This window comes from Scaptodrosophila lebanonensis, unplaced genomic scaffold (genome assembly GCF_003285725.1).
Source record: "Scaptodrosophila lebanonensis strain 11010-0011.00,11010-0021.00 unplaced genomic scaffold, SlebRS2 tig00000136-arrow-arrow-pilon, whole genome shotgun sequence".
Taxonomy (NCBI): Eukaryota; Metazoa; Arthropoda; class Insecta; order Diptera; family Drosophilidae; genus Scaptodrosophila; species Scaptodrosophila lebanonensis.
The window spans coordinates 555,463-571,115 of NW_022060586.1; the positions used below are offsets into that span (position 1 = coordinate 555,463).

Here is a 15,653-nt window from a genome sequence, read left to right on the forward strand (position 1 = left end):
ATGCAGCTCAGCTCTAAATGAGTATTGTATTTAGTTATTAAAACCTAAAAAATACCTACAAGGTTTCAGTATTATATGTGATGGGCACACTGCACACATTAAATAAAGGTGCCACTGGACCATTCGCAGTTGTATAATACTGAGCTTTTGTACGGATGAGCGTTTTTTTTTTTACATATATGCTATATAGTAGTAATATTATGTACAATATTTACAACAAATTTAAAAGTTAGTATTATACTTAGATTTAAAAAGCATAACATTTTATTATATGCGCGATTATGATTCGCGCCATGGTTCTAATTCTATAAATTAAAGTGTGTGGCAGCTCTACTTGTATAACAGCTTTTACGGCGGTGCTACTCTAAAATTTGATTTCATGTTCTATTTATTTATTTAGATATATTTTTTTTATTGATATGAAACATTGCCTGTTACCAGTTCTATTAAATAGCTATAGGAACGATCCGTCAAATTTTATACAATAAATCCAAGATTGGCAGATTTTTGTCTTCGAAAAATTCCTTGCACTGTTACAAAAATCACAAAATGATCATTTTTTTTAAATGTTTCTCATTCTCTCACAATATAATGATTTATTTTACAACTCAACCGATAATCATTATTTCTGAACAAAACAATAAAGCTCATAAGATAATGGATTTTCGTTAAGTTTTATATATTTTTTTATATCAAAAATACAATACATTACAAATGTGATAAGTACATCCAGTTTGTGATTATGTGTATGCATGTTAAGTTTTATCAAGATTGCTCAATGCTGAAAAACTTATAGCCATATTTGTAAGCTCTGGCCGCAGCTGTTGTTGTTGTTTGATTTTACTTTTTTCTGGTTGGATTAATAATATTGATTATATTTGAATTTTCTGCATTCTGATTTATTCTCTAAATAATTTAATGCATTTTGTTGTTTGTTTGTTACTTACGGTTAATACTTTGTTTTGAAAGCAATTAAATCTGTTGTTCTTTTGTTTATGGAATCGAAATTTTTATTTTAATGTAATTTCTAACATTTTTTGGCTAAAAAGATCAAATAAATCGAGTAAGAGCAGAATCAATTTTTTGACAGCTCTGCGTGTAACGAAGCTTAAGTTGATCATCTAAGCTGAAAGGAAAAATGCGCAATGTAAGAGAACAATTTTTGGTAACCTCTTAGTGGGGCCTTCAAAAAAACGTCACAAAAGCCACAAGAAAACTCGATTGGTTATTTTTATCGATGAAATGCGCCAAATCAATTACATTTTTGAAAGGGCGCGAATTAAAATACAATTTAAAAAATTTCTTAAACGCTGCTATTAAAAAACACATTGATATCTTAATGATTATATTTATTGTTTTGGGTTTCGGATATTGCACACCGAAAACCGTCATTGCAGAGTGCAACGCTCCGTGATGTAAGCAGCTGATATGAGACACCATGCACGAGGCGCGGTGTCAGCATGTTTGAGGTACAGGGCTAGCTTTAGTTATAAGAAATAATTAAATAATATATATATAATATAATTAAATAATAAATTAATTTGATAAAACTGTTACAACAACAGCAACTGAAGCAGCATACAGCGTCAACCCCGACGGCAGCAGCAGAAAACAAAAGTTAAATAATAAATAAAAAAAATAAAATTTGTTGTAACAACAATAACTGAAGCAACATACAGCGTCAACACCGATGGCAGCAGCAGAAAACAAAAATTAAATAACAAATTATTTAAATAAAATTGTTATAACAACAATAACTGAAGCAACATACAGCGTCAACACCGACGGCAGCAACAAAATAAAGAGGAAATTCTACTGGCAACAATACCAACAGAAGCGGCAACGGCAACACCGACGGCGGCGGCAACACTACAAGTAGAATTAGATCTAGATAAGAGCATGTAAGTAGATCGCTCATTGACAATTTACAAACTAAAAAAATAAATACAAAAAAAGATTGAAAAATTTTTGTTTAAATCAATTCAAATTTAAAGAAGAATATAATAAAATTTGTTACAAAGTTAAAATACCAATCCTTGCGTAGTGACAGAACTTATGTGTGATAGCGACATAGATTTGCTGGACAAATTAAAAAAAACTTGATAGTAAGGTCCGTGTAAAAAACCAAAACGAAAAAGAGTTAGGTATGGCTGTGTCTTCAGAGCAATTACAGACAGTAATAGAAGCGGCAGTCAACAATGCACTTGCCGCTCAAAAAAAAAGTTTTGATGCACAGATACAGGATCTGAACCAACGTTTAGGCAGTGTCTGTGTTGGGGCTCCAGAAGTGGAAAAATACAGGGACGCGGAAATTCGTGCAATGATTAAGTGCAGTGAAACATTAGACATTGTGAAATCTTTGCCGGACTTCGAAGGAAAACATGAGACGTACGTCTTATGGAGGAAAGCGGCACACACCGCTTATAAAACTTACGAGAAATATGACGGTAGTTCAACACACCAGGCTTTAGATATAATGAGAAACAAGATTAAGGGACCAGCGGACATGGTGCTAGCATCATTCGACACGCCCCTGAATTTTAAAGCGATTATAAATCGACTCGACTTTACGTATGCGGACAAACGCCCCATATATTTAATAGAGCAAGAAATGTCGACACTCCAACAGGGAAATTTGACACTCCTACAGTACTATGACGAAGTAGAAAAGAAACTCACCTTATTAACGAACAAAACGATCATGACTTACGACAACACCATAGCTGTCGCACTGAATGAAAAGTATAGAATGGACGCTTTACGAGTGTTCATTTCAGGAACTAAGAAATCATTGAGCAACGTTCTGTTTTCGGCAGGACCGAAAGATCTTCCTTCCGCTTTGGCTCTGGCCCAAGAGGTTGAATCCAATCACGAACACTACACGTTCGCCAGTAACTATGCTCGAAGTATAGAGGAAAGGGCCCAAAGGAATGAGCAACAAGGCAGAGACAGAGTGCCGGCAGGGGAAAACGGTAATAACACATATTGGAAAAAACCCCCATTTTAGTAAACGTCAGGCACTTCCTAACGGACCTCCTCAGAGACAAGAACAACCACAGCCAATGGAGGTAGACAATTCATCAAGGTTTAGACAGGTCAGGTATCAAAACCAGGGTAATACTAACACTCAGGGACAGGCCGACAAAAGACCAAACAGTGGAACTGCAAGGTTTTCGGGACCAAAACACCAAAGAATGAATCATTTGACCCACGATGACTCTCTGCCGGACCCAGACACTTTTGCATACCAGACTGACGCAAACCAAGAGGCAGATGACATTAATGATGACCTTGTAGTGTACGACCAAGTTAATATTTTAGGCACAACTCCCTGCTACCGAGACGAGCATAATGCTCAAATATTTTACAAGCCAGGGAAGGAAAATTGCGTTGCAGATGCATTGTCAAGACAAGGCATCTACGCTTTGGAGGAAGATGCACAGTCCGATATTGCAACGATACATAGCGAGTTGTCACTCACACAGTTGAATCAACAGACAAACCAGTCAACTGCTTTCGAAATCAAATAGTAATAGAAGAAGGTGGATCTGCCTCAGATAGGACTGTTACTATGCTTGGTGAGAAAACTCGTCACCTCATACATTTCCCAAGTAGAGAAACGTTAATTCAGAGGGTATGTGACGCAGTCAAGAAGGACGTAGTAAACGCAATTTTCTGTCAACTACCAACACTAGCATTCATTCAACATAAACTAATAGAAACATACCCTACGACGACATTCCGTTATGCAAAACATATGGTAACCGATATTTTGAATAAGGGCGAGCAGAAAGAAATAGTTTTCACAGAGCACAATAGAGCTCATAGGGACGCTCAAGAAAACGTAAAACAGATTCTCCAAGATTATTTTTTTCCCAAGATGACCCAAATTGCAAACGAGGTGGTTGCAAATTGCAGAATTTGTCAAAAAGAGAAGTATGATCGGCACCCTCAGAAGCAGGTACTTGGAGAGACACCTATACCATTGCGTGTGGGCGAGATATTGCACGTCGACATATTTTCAACTGACAAGAAATATTTCCTCACTTGTATAGACAAGCTGTCAAAGTTTTCGATTGTCCAACCTATCGCCTCCAGAACAATAATAAACATACAACCGGCGATCTTGCAGCTCAAAACTTCTACAAGTACACTAAAACAATATATTGCGATAATGAACCTTCCATAAAATCAGAAACATTAAAATCACTTCTAAACAATCGATTTAACGTTCAGGTTGTAAACGCACCACCGCTTCATAGCACTTCGAATGGACAGGTACAGAGATTCCATAGTACTCTTGTTGAAATCGCAAGATGTCTGAGAGCTGGAAGAAATATTGCCGATACAACCGAACTAATACTTCAGGCAACTATAGAATACAACCGGACAATACATTCAGTTACCGACAAACGACCTATTGATGTGATTCATTCTTCTCCTCCAGAGCTTGACGTAGAAATAAGAGATAAAGTCCTTAAAGCACAGAATATACAAATGCAAAGGTTAAATGAAGTAAGACAAAATAGAAATTTCCAAGTAGGAGACAGAGTCCTCGTAAGATCAAATAGGAGACTGGGAAATAAACTGACATCCTTGTACATCGAGGAAACGGTAGAAGCAGACTTGGGGACCACAGTCTTGATTAAAGGGAGGGTGGTTCATAAGGATAATATAAGGTAACTATAATATGGGTTTCCTTTTTTACTTAGGATCTGGACTATGCTACTTCTTGTCACAATGACAAACGCTAAACTGACTGACTACTCGAACGCGGACTACATACCAATCATGGACGGAGACACGACAATTTGGAAAGATTTCCAATATTTAAAACACTCGACTAATCTAACAATGTACGCGGAAATGATGGGCGAAACAGAGAAGTTGAGGAATCATTTTCCTTAATCACACATGGAACAGATACTAGACTCGGACATACGACACACGAGAACGACTTTGAAAAATTGAAACTGATACAACAGGAGCTCATTGAATTTGCAAATAGGCACGTAAATATTAATACAAAAACGCAACGACAGCTAAATAAGTTAACAGACACAGTAAACATGCTAATAAAGAATTCAAAGAATAGCCATATAAACACAGAACACTTACAAGTATACGAAACTTTGCTCTCGGGGAATATAATATTAATTTCGGAACTTGAAACTTTAATGTTATCTGTTACACTCACAAAGATTGGAATTATTAACCCAGCAATATTAGACACTAACGATTTAAATAACGTAATCAATGAGCGTTCTACGAACATAGCCATTACTGACTTGATGGAAGTAGTCCAAATCAGAGTTATACTAAGTAATGATTTGTTACATTTTCTAATTAAATACCCTAAGCCAAATATATTAATATGTAAGAAGATTCTCTTGTACCCTGTACAACACAATAACACCATCCTTAACATAGCTGACGAAGACATCATAGCTGATTGCGGGAATGAAATATTTCCAATCGGAAACTGCAGCGCTGCGCTCACAACAACTTTCTGTAGAAGATACTACTACTATACTACGTGCGCTCAACAACTACACTCTGGTGGCACGGCCCATTGCACCACTCGACCCAGCCATCTCGAGCCATTCACGATCATCGACGACGGCGTCATCATCATCAACGACGAAACAGCGGCTATCAAGACTAGGGATAACGAAGTGCAAATTGTATCCGGCATGTTCCTCCTTACCTTCGACGAAGATGTCTGTTTGAATGGTTCTTTAAACCGTAACCTGAAGAGTTATGTGAACAAGTCTACTGGCCCAGCAGCGTCAACGTTGGTCAACATAACAGCCCACCAGGAGATATTAAGCCTACCATACTAACAAAGGCTGAGTCTCGAAAACACGCATTACATTGGCGAAATCGAGAAGGAACTGATAAAGCAGCCCATAATATCTGGATTGACTGTGAGTACCTTTTTGGTTTGTTGCTACGCCTCTTTCAGATTCTACAAGAAGCGTCAGGCGTTTCGAAGTCAACAAGACATCCTGGCTGTCATTGATGGTTATAAGAAGTCCGAGGACGTCCTTCACTTAAGTGGGGGAGGAGTTAACACGACCACTCAGCGATAAAGAAGTTGCCAAATCGACATAGCAGAGCTGGCGTGATAATAGTGCAAGATCAGCAACGTCCGAGGATATTGCACACCGAAAACCGTCATTGCAGAGTGCAACGCTCCGTGATGTAAGCAGCTGATATGAGACACCATGCACGAGGCGCGGTGTCAGCATGTTTGAGGTACAGGGCTAGCTTTAGTTATAAGAAATAATGTTCTTAGCGGCTAGTTGACTTTTGGATATTAAACCGTTCTGAATACACGAGCTCTTGTCCTTTATTAGTGCAACAATGCACTGTGTTAATTGAATAATAAATCCTTAGTCGGTCGAACATAAAAATCACCAACGTCAGGAACTTCTTAATTTGTACAACCATTTGACTCATAATTATTTAAAGTACAAACGATCTGGTCACACATCGCAGAATCGAATAGTTGCCACTTTTCGTAGGTGCCAACTATTTTGTTTCTCAATAATCGTTACATTCGGTTTATAGTTCATACATTTAAATTTATTATATTCTGGTGGAGATAAAAAAACTAATGCGACGTTTATTTAACTTGACCTTGAGTAATATATTTAATAAATTTATATATTTTAGTTTCACTGCCAATCGAATCTTTTGCAATGAGTCCATACTAATCGATTTCTCGCCAATCGAGTCTTTGAAAATCGAGAACACATAAAGCACCTCCACATAGGAAAGTGTCGAAAAGTATTAAAACAGTGCGCATTATATGCAAAAACTTTTACTTTTATTGCGTTTTTATAGAAATATATTATTGTTGCGTTGTTACCTCATCGTTCGCGCGTGTGCAATAATAGAAAGAAGAAAACTGGGGAAAACTTGTAAAGTGCGCCCGGCGCCGTATTAAAAAGAGCCGCCCAGGACCAAAACAACAGCCATACTTCCAACCTCCCTCCTTGAACAATGAACAACGGCTTTAGCACCGGTGAAGAGGATTCGCGTGGCGGCCACACGGACCAAACATGCTGCCTTATCGATGACATGGAGCGTTGTCGCAATCAAGCTGGCTACGCGAGCTATAGCAAACGTATCCAAAAAACAGTCGCACAGAAGCGCCTTAAATTAAGCAGCGACCCCAGTGCGCAGCATATTTATATTTGCGATTATCATAAGGAGAGAATACAATCGGTGCGCACTAAGCGACGTCGCAAGGACTCCGAGGATGATAGCAACGAGACGGACACCGATTTGCACGAATTTCCAGATCTATACCAACTAGGTGTTAGCACGTTACGTCGCTATAAGCGTCACTTTAAGGTGCAGACGAGGCAAGGCATGAAGCGCGCACAGTTAGCCGATGTAAGTAATTTGTAGAAGTATAATTGAAGCATCTCGTGCCTTTTACGCTTTGCAATTATTTTGCTTATTAATATTTTTGTTCTATTTTTGTCCAGACCATTATGAAGCATTTTAAAACAATACCCATCAAGGAGAAGGATATTATAACTTTCTTTGTATATATGGTTAAGTCCGGCACCAATAAGTTGGATCAAAAAAATGGCATAGGTAATGATACCACTTGAACAGGCGACAGCAGCAGCATCAGCGCTATTAATGCCGGCTACGCATCGTAGCTAGCTGTCCTGCTCCCACACTTATGTACACAGATCCATGCATATATGAATAGTTGAGAATATACGCGTTCGCTCTGGTTTTGTCGTCGCCCAACTACATACATACATATGTACATACGTCAGCATAGCGTACGACATTATCTATTATGTATGTATGTCTAAAAAAAAATAAATAAATGTCGAACAGACAAAACATACAACACTCGCTAACAGAAACACCTGCATACCAATAACAACAGCTACAGCAAATCACGTACACACACACACACAGACACACACAAATACATGCTATATATTCTAGTTGACATCAGCGCATCTCTGCAGCAAATAGCGACGACAGCGCATTGCAACAACACTACTGGTGCTCCTAAAATACTTTAACGAGAATGACCATGTATATAATTTTGGACTCCCAGGCTGAACGTCTCGGCACGATGGTAATTGTTTAATTCAAAGTAGGTAAATTATAACGTTTTCTTGGCTGGCGTGATAAAGCTAAGTATTTCGGGTGCTGCCAACAATTTTATCAGCGACAATTGTTAGATTGGTCTTGAGACATTCAGCCTGGCAGGTCAAATAATTGTAAAATCTATAAGTCGCTTTAAAATATACAAAAAAAAAAAGAAGATATATATATATATATATATTTAGGCCTATTCCGACTTCCGATTCTATCTTCGATACAACGGAATAGCACGCACTATTTAATAAATATATTATGAACTGACTTTGCCTTGAATATCGAAACTTATAAACTTTGCTGTGAGTCCGAAAAGTGAAGAGCTTAAGGAATTCGAAGCAGGCCTAATTAAATATATCCGAGAAAAGTAGTCATTTTCATCGTTGTTAAAATCTGTTACTTGCACAAGATATGAAATAATAAATTATGTAAATTATATAAACTTTCTGTGGGCGTCGACACCAGCAAGAGAAAAACAAACTAAAAAAAGTAAACAAAAACAAGAATAATTAAAGAAGTGGCAATATCAATCATTCTCAATAATTATAATGAAACACCAAAAAGTGTATGCAACAAAAATGTTCATTAGTCTTATTTATTTTTTTAAATAATCATCTGCACATGGCCAAAATGCAATCAAACAAATATACATACTTGCAGCAACAAATGTAATCTGCCAATATATAATAAAAATCAATTAGAAAAACTTCATAACATTCTACGTAAATAAAATTTTTATGCAACTTTTATAATTTATGATATATATTAATATACTAATGCCGTAGCTATTTAATTAATTAATTAGCGCATAAATTACTTGTACATGTAATTTTTAATCTCGTCTATAAGTTGGATCAATTATCCAGTCAGCAAAAAACTAAAATATAAAAGTTTTTAATGGAAATGTGCATGGCAATAAACAATATTTTTTCATTTTATTTGCAAATCGTGTTATCCAATTGCTGCAGCCGGGCCACTGAAAAACAAAAAGGGTGGGTTTATATATTAAGTGGGTTTTCAGATCTAAGCATAGATATTCACGTAACACGCATTGGCACAAAAAACATGGAATAATCAAATATTTGGGGCAAAAATATACACACATATACGAATCGATAGAGCTATGTACTTACATATGTATGGTGGCTAATCCTTCTGACAGTCTGCCTCTTTTTTTTTGGCGATCTAGTCTCAATTTAAAAGCCAATGCCAGTTGGCCAGTTAAATCGAAACTTCTTTATTTTTACAGCCTGTACCTAAAGGATAAAAGGCTATACTAGTTTTGTGCGAATGTATGTAATACACAAAAGGAGGCGTTGCAGACCCCACCAAGTATATCGATTTTTGATCAGGAAGACAAGCCGAGTCGATCTAGCCATGTCCATCTGTCTGTATGAACGCAAGGATTTCCGAAAGAATAGGAACTAGATGAACCAAACTTGGTATCCAGATTCTCCTCAGTCCGAGAAAGTACGTGCTTGAGTTTTTTTTCGATGCACCCCCACTCCCCCGCTATTAGTGATTTTCTCTAACTCACCTTATTCTTGGAATTTTGAACTCACATATTTATTTACATTTCGCTAGTGATTATATGTCCGTAAGCCAAGTTTCATCATGATGCCCAAGCTCTGCCGCTTTAAGTTAATACGGTACTGCACACACACATACATACATGCATATATGTACGTACATATTTATGATTCTGATGTAGATGTATGCTGTTGAAATTGAACATAAACACTTACCTATCTATGCATGTGTTGAATATATAACATAAAATTTAGTTATATAATAAAATTCATTAAATTTTTTAAATTCCTTTTTTTAAATTTGTTTTTTGTGTGGTGGGTACACGGTATTTTAAGAGTTGAGCCTGCTCAACTTTAGCATTCCTTTCTTGTTTTTCAAATCAAATTTTCTCTATGTCAGGTTAGGAAATATAGTAGTAATCTGAAATGCATGATCTCGACATATGCTAATATTATGCGTCCGGCAAAAGGAAACCCTGGGGCAAAGTTATAATGCGATACGCCTTAAACTATGGGAGGAGTAGTGATTCGAACAGGCAGACTGACTTCGGAAGGTGGATTCACCTCGTCATGCTTATCCTAATTTATAAATACACCTAATTCTGTTTTTACACGATTTTGATATAATATGGTTTGAAAATTAAAAAACTCAGATATATTTCTTTAAAGATAAGGAACGAATCACCTCTTTTTGCATATGATCAATGTCTTTTTTTACACGGTTGTTTCTGGAACCAATGTACCGTGTAAAAATGGTATTAGGTGCATCTATATTTTGTGGCCTGCGATTCCTTACGATTCTTATAGCTATTACAATCGCCCATCAAAGACAACACGCATTTCAATGAAGATAATTTAACTTTGCATTAAATATATGCGAATCCGAATTACATGAAATATATAAGATCATATATATATGAAAAATGGAACAGGCAGAATGAGGCGTGGTAGACCCCCCAAAGTATGTACGTACATATATAAATTTAATTATGTTTTTACATGGTCTTTTGTGCACGATTTTGATTTATTCCATTTAGCATTTTTGCATATGATTAATGTCTATTTTCCACGGTTTTTTTTTACATTTTTTTAGGAACCAATCTACCGTGTTAAAACAGAATTAGGTGTACGTATATTCTTCATCAGCGTGACAATTCGAGTGGATCTGGATCTCAGAGACTATAAGAAATAGAGACGCCAAATTCTTCATAAAGATGCCTTATGTGTTTACGCTGTGCAAGTTTATTTTATTTGTATACCCTGTACCCGAAGGGTAGAAAGGGCATGTAATTTTTGCAAAGTATGTAACAGGGCACTAGGAGGCTGCATGACGTGCGAATCGGTTACACATGTGTGTTTTTAACTTTCTTAAATTACTATAATTATTCTACACATATGTACAGTGTTTCAGTGTATATGAATTACCATATTTTTGTAACCATATACCAGACGCCTTGTAAATAACGTCTTATAGAATTTAGAAGCAGTGCAACCGTATAAAACCAATTGAAAAGCCGATTTAAAATGTAACATTAATATGTTTGAATACTCTCAGTTATAGATATGGAGTATGTATTTACTATGTATTCTTCACACATAATTTTAATGTTATAATTGTTACACCCGTGTACAAAAAGAAAGGTCTAAGATAGTCTTCGATTTCGACTTATTCATAAGCCCTAAATGCTAAGCAATTAAAAATACTTTAACTGGTGATCTATTAGATGACTGGCTTGGTCTCCTCCTCTGAATCACTTTCGGCTGCAAGAAAAGGAAGGCAAATCAATGTAGTGAATAAGATATATTATATTTTGAAGAGCCAATACTTCGTTTTGGTTTCTGATTTTTGCCGCCCTTGCCTTTCCCTCGATTATTATTACTTCCTTTGGGCCTTGTTTCCTTCACTTGCGGCAAAGTCTCTTTAATTTTCAGCTTTGGATTATCCTTATCTTTTACCTCATCTGTTGACGGTAGCCAAGTAGAATCATCCATAGGAGTTACTGTGCAAAATAAAAAAGATAAATTTTGTTATTTCAAATATTGTTGGTAATGTTTTTGAGTAATGGTTGTGAAGACTCGTTTACACAGGCAAATAATTTTCGCACATATTTGTATAAATTTCGTTTATTAAATATGTACTTCTACAAGTATAACCTTTTTGTGCAGCAGGAATCGACATGTCGATATCGATGAGAAAATTAGTGTCTTGAAATTGTCAATCCTAAAATCCATGGTGTCTATTAATCCGATTTTATTTTATTTTAATAATTTAATGACCTATTACAAAATGTACTCATTTAGAATGAGAAAGGACGCTATTAACAAGACTTAAAATGAAGTTGTTTTTCGAATTCTTGTGTAAATTACATTTAATACTTTCCAGTTATGCAAGTAAAGCGCAATCTAAATCTAGAAACAAGAACAAAAGCTGCAGGCAGAGCTTGTGCTGACATTATTTGTATGGCTATAACTTTCTTAATAATTGACCTATCATGATGAAACTTGGCATACGGACACATAATAACAATCGGGATGTAGTTAGATTTCAAAATTACCAGAATTACGGGAGTTATGGAAAAAACACGAATTGAGAATTGGGGGATGTATCGAAAAGAACTCAAACTCGTACTTTCTCGGACTGAGGAGAATCTGGATACCTAGTTTGGTTAAAAGGCTATAAAAAACTAACTTAAATATTTCACCTACGGATTAGGAGAGTCTGCATAGAAAGTGTGGTCACTGTGGGTTCAGCTGCTTCCAAAATGTAGGCGTTAATCCAAACGGCTAGATGGATTTTCCCTGTCATACTGATTAAGAATGGGCTGCCTGCTTCTTATATACTATACATTTGCAAAAAGTAAACCCAACAGAAGAGCTCTAAGCCGCGCCATGGTCTCGCGGACACTTAGAACACTTAGGGGTTACTATCGCATAGAAGCCAACAAGTAAAAGTAAAATTGGCATGTAAAGTTATATTGTATTGCACCACTATAAAGCCCGTCTGGACCTACGACTCTTATTTGTGCAGCAATACGAACATTATTCAAAATTCTCATGCAACATAACAATAATCATTCAAGAAAAAAACAAAAACAAAAAACAAACAAAAACATTCAACAAACAAAACAAAACGCAGTAACATTATACAAGTATGAAGCCGCCAGATAACTAGAAAATAAAGAAGTCAATGCATAATCGGCCGATCGTTCATATGGCAACTGCATGAATTGGGAGTCCGATTTGATTCAAACTTGAATATGCAATAACATTATATGAAACCGAGATAGCTTTAAAAACAATAAAAAGTCGTTCTTATGGCTGCTATGTTACCAAATTGTTTTCACAATTAACGTGGCTGTAGGAATAGGAAACCTATGTACAAAATATAAGGGCAATAACTTTAAAACATATGTTATATATCACTAAATGATCAGCAGGACGGGGCCATCCAAATCGCCTGAACTTCTGCCTCCTTGATTTACTACTTCTTTCTTAGTTTTAAAGCTTTCACGTAGAATCTTTGCACAGAGGCTTCTTTTTGCTGCTGTATCATAAAGAACTGTGGACATTTAACCTAATAAAATGATAGTATAGCTTCTATGCGTTTTAAACATTGGGGAAACAACCATTGCTCGGAAATTGCTTCGAAAAATAATTTGTATCGCATGCTCTTGGCCTTTGGAAGACATTAACTACTTATACACACCTGGCTCCTGTTTGTTCTGTTTGCGTTGCTCTTTAATCATATTCTGCGGCTCCTGGTGTTGTGGAGTAGCTACTGTGGCCATGTTGCTAACAGGTTCATTGTTTGTCACAGGCACATCTGATTCCTCGTTCATTAATCGATTATATGTTATTTTGGGCATTGTACTGCGCATTAGCTCTAGCAATCCGACTGGTTGTTTCGCCTGACGCCGCTCTGTATCCAGCGCCAGGGCTTTGCGAATAAATTGAACCATGCTCTTACAACGACGCGACGCATTGCGCGCACACTGCATTATAATGTGGGCAGTGGTAGGTGCAGAGCCGCCAGCATTTAAAGTGCAAAGCTCCTGATATGAATTAAAACTGAGCACAATAACAGAATCAGCAGCATTCTCCTCGAGCAGCGTGGGATCGACCACCGGTTTTGAACTGCTTTTGTATACACAGTATGTGACGCTGACGGGATAGTGCAGGAACAGCATAGGCACCAATTCACGCTCTTTCTCACTATAGGTTCGTATCTGCTTGTCATTGTAGGTTACATCGGGGCGGCGAAAATGCATGAGGGCTGCTAGCGCGGCAGTGGTACAGGCATCTGAAAGACCACTACGAGTATTAGACCTATACTTTGTATCGATGTTTTTAGTTTTTGGCATTACCATATAGATTGCCATCGTGATTGAGCACCTTGACGTTTACACGCACATACCAAACATGCTGCTCCGACGCAATGCACAGTGACTCCAAGTCTAGGCAACGCGAACTGCGAAATGTGCGTTCCAGCAGAGAGTTCAGAGCGAGTACACGCTGATCGTGTGTGGTCTGGACCTCGTCCAGAAATGATACACCATCAATGTCCACATTGAGGAATAACGCACCTTCGTTTGGACGTGCGCTTGTTGGAGCGTCAATCTCACAGGTAACCTCGGCGAGGACTCTTGTTTGGCCCACTGTCAATGCCACTATGCCCCATTCGGCACCAAATGTGAGTTCCACATCTCGAAAGTCGTCAGCACTGCGTCCATCTAGGCGATTGTTCTGCTTTGTCAAGACCTGCACAAAGTTACGCTCGAGTTTTGACTTTCCAGGTTCAAAGAGATTGGAGTTTAAAAACATGTTTTAGGTGCCGGCATTTAAAAACGTGCTGAACTTGCGTAGTGCTGCCACTAGTGCTGTCTGTGTTGTTATCGTATATCGTATTCATAGCTAAAATCGATATCTTCTACTAATATTCGTGATTTCATTCAATTTCGATTAAGAAAACATCACTAGGTGGCGCGAAAAGCAATTTCTGTACTGAGCAGAGTTGCGCCATTCTATGGCCTGATGGCGCTTAAATAAATTGCTCTTGCAACGCAAACACACTTTTAAATGCGTTTATGCCAGCAATCACTTTAACCTACATATGCATGTATGTATGTATTTGCCAAAAGTGTCAGCATAAGTGCAAAATCATAATTTTACATTGTACCGAAAGGGTGAAAGAGTATACTAGTTTAGTGCGAAGGTATGTATGTAACACATAGAGGAAGGCATGGTAGACCCCCAAAAGTAGATACATATACATATGTACATATATAATTCTCGGAATTTTAAATGTACCCTTATGCTAATTTTCTGTGTTATAGGTGCAATTGAAAGGAAGTTTAGCCAAAAGTGTAATCTCTGCATATGCTCTGCCCGCAGCTGTTGTTGTTGCTGCTCTGGCTCATCTCTGTTCGGCCCAAAGCACGCAATGTGTTCTAAATTCCAAGAGCATCAGAGTAAAAAAACAAACTTGATCATCCTAGGGCTTAGGGGAACCTAGATACTAAGTTTGGTTACTTTAGCTCTTGCACCTACTGAGATCCTTGTGCTCATACAGACGGACGGACGGACAGACAGACGGACATGGCTATATCGACTCCTCTTGTCACGCTGATATATACATATGTACATACTTTGTAGGGTCTGCCACGCCACCTTCTGGATGTTACATACATTCGCACAAATCTAGTATATATAGTATAAATATTAAAATGTTCTTATTTAAAAATTGTTTTCCCATAACCGTACAAGAATACAGTCTTAGTTTTAGGGGACAGACATATGAAATAATATCTACGTAGTTATTATTTTGTACATACATATGTATACTTAGATCGATTTTTTAGCTGGTTTAAATGTTTTTATTTAGTAAGTCTTAAAATGTTATCAAGTGTCACACATTCCCACAAATTAATTATTTTTGGTGTCAAGACTTTAATTTGAAGTTGCTGTTGAATTTCATTTACCAATATG

The 15,653-nt window shown here is 37.1% G+C and overlaps 2 protein-coding genes across 2 annotated transcripts; one reads left to right on the forward strand and one right to left on the reverse strand.

Moving 5' to 3' along the window:
* The first annotated feature begins 6,798 nt into the window (after positions 1-6,798).
* LOC115629123 (histone deacetylase complex subunit SAP30 homolog) lies at positions 6,799-8,906 on the forward strand. Its single transcript, XM_030525460.1, has 2 exons — positions 6,799-7,404; positions 7,500-8,906. The coding sequence occupies exons 1-2, from the start codon at positions 7,009-7,011 to the stop codon at positions 7,626-7,628; spliced, it is 525 nt and encodes a 174-aa protein (XP_030381320.1). The 5' UTR covers positions 6,799-7,008; the 3' UTR covers positions 7,629-8,906.
* A 2,317-nt stretch (positions 8,907-11,223) lies between these two features.
* On the reverse strand, positions 11,224-14,526 carry LOC115629139 (exosome complex component RRP45). Its single transcript, XM_030525487.1, has 4 exons — positions 14,033-14,526; positions 13,375-13,968; positions 11,495-11,668; positions 11,224-11,429 (listed from the first exon to the last, which is right to left on the reverse strand). Exons 1-4 carry the CDS (start codon positions 14,487-14,489, stop codon positions 11,389-11,391), a joined length of 1,266 nt encoding a protein of 421 aa, XP_030381347.1. The 5' UTR covers positions 14,490-14,526; the 3' UTR covers positions 11,224-11,388.
* Between the last annotated feature and the right edge of the window lie 1,127 nt (positions 14,527-15,653).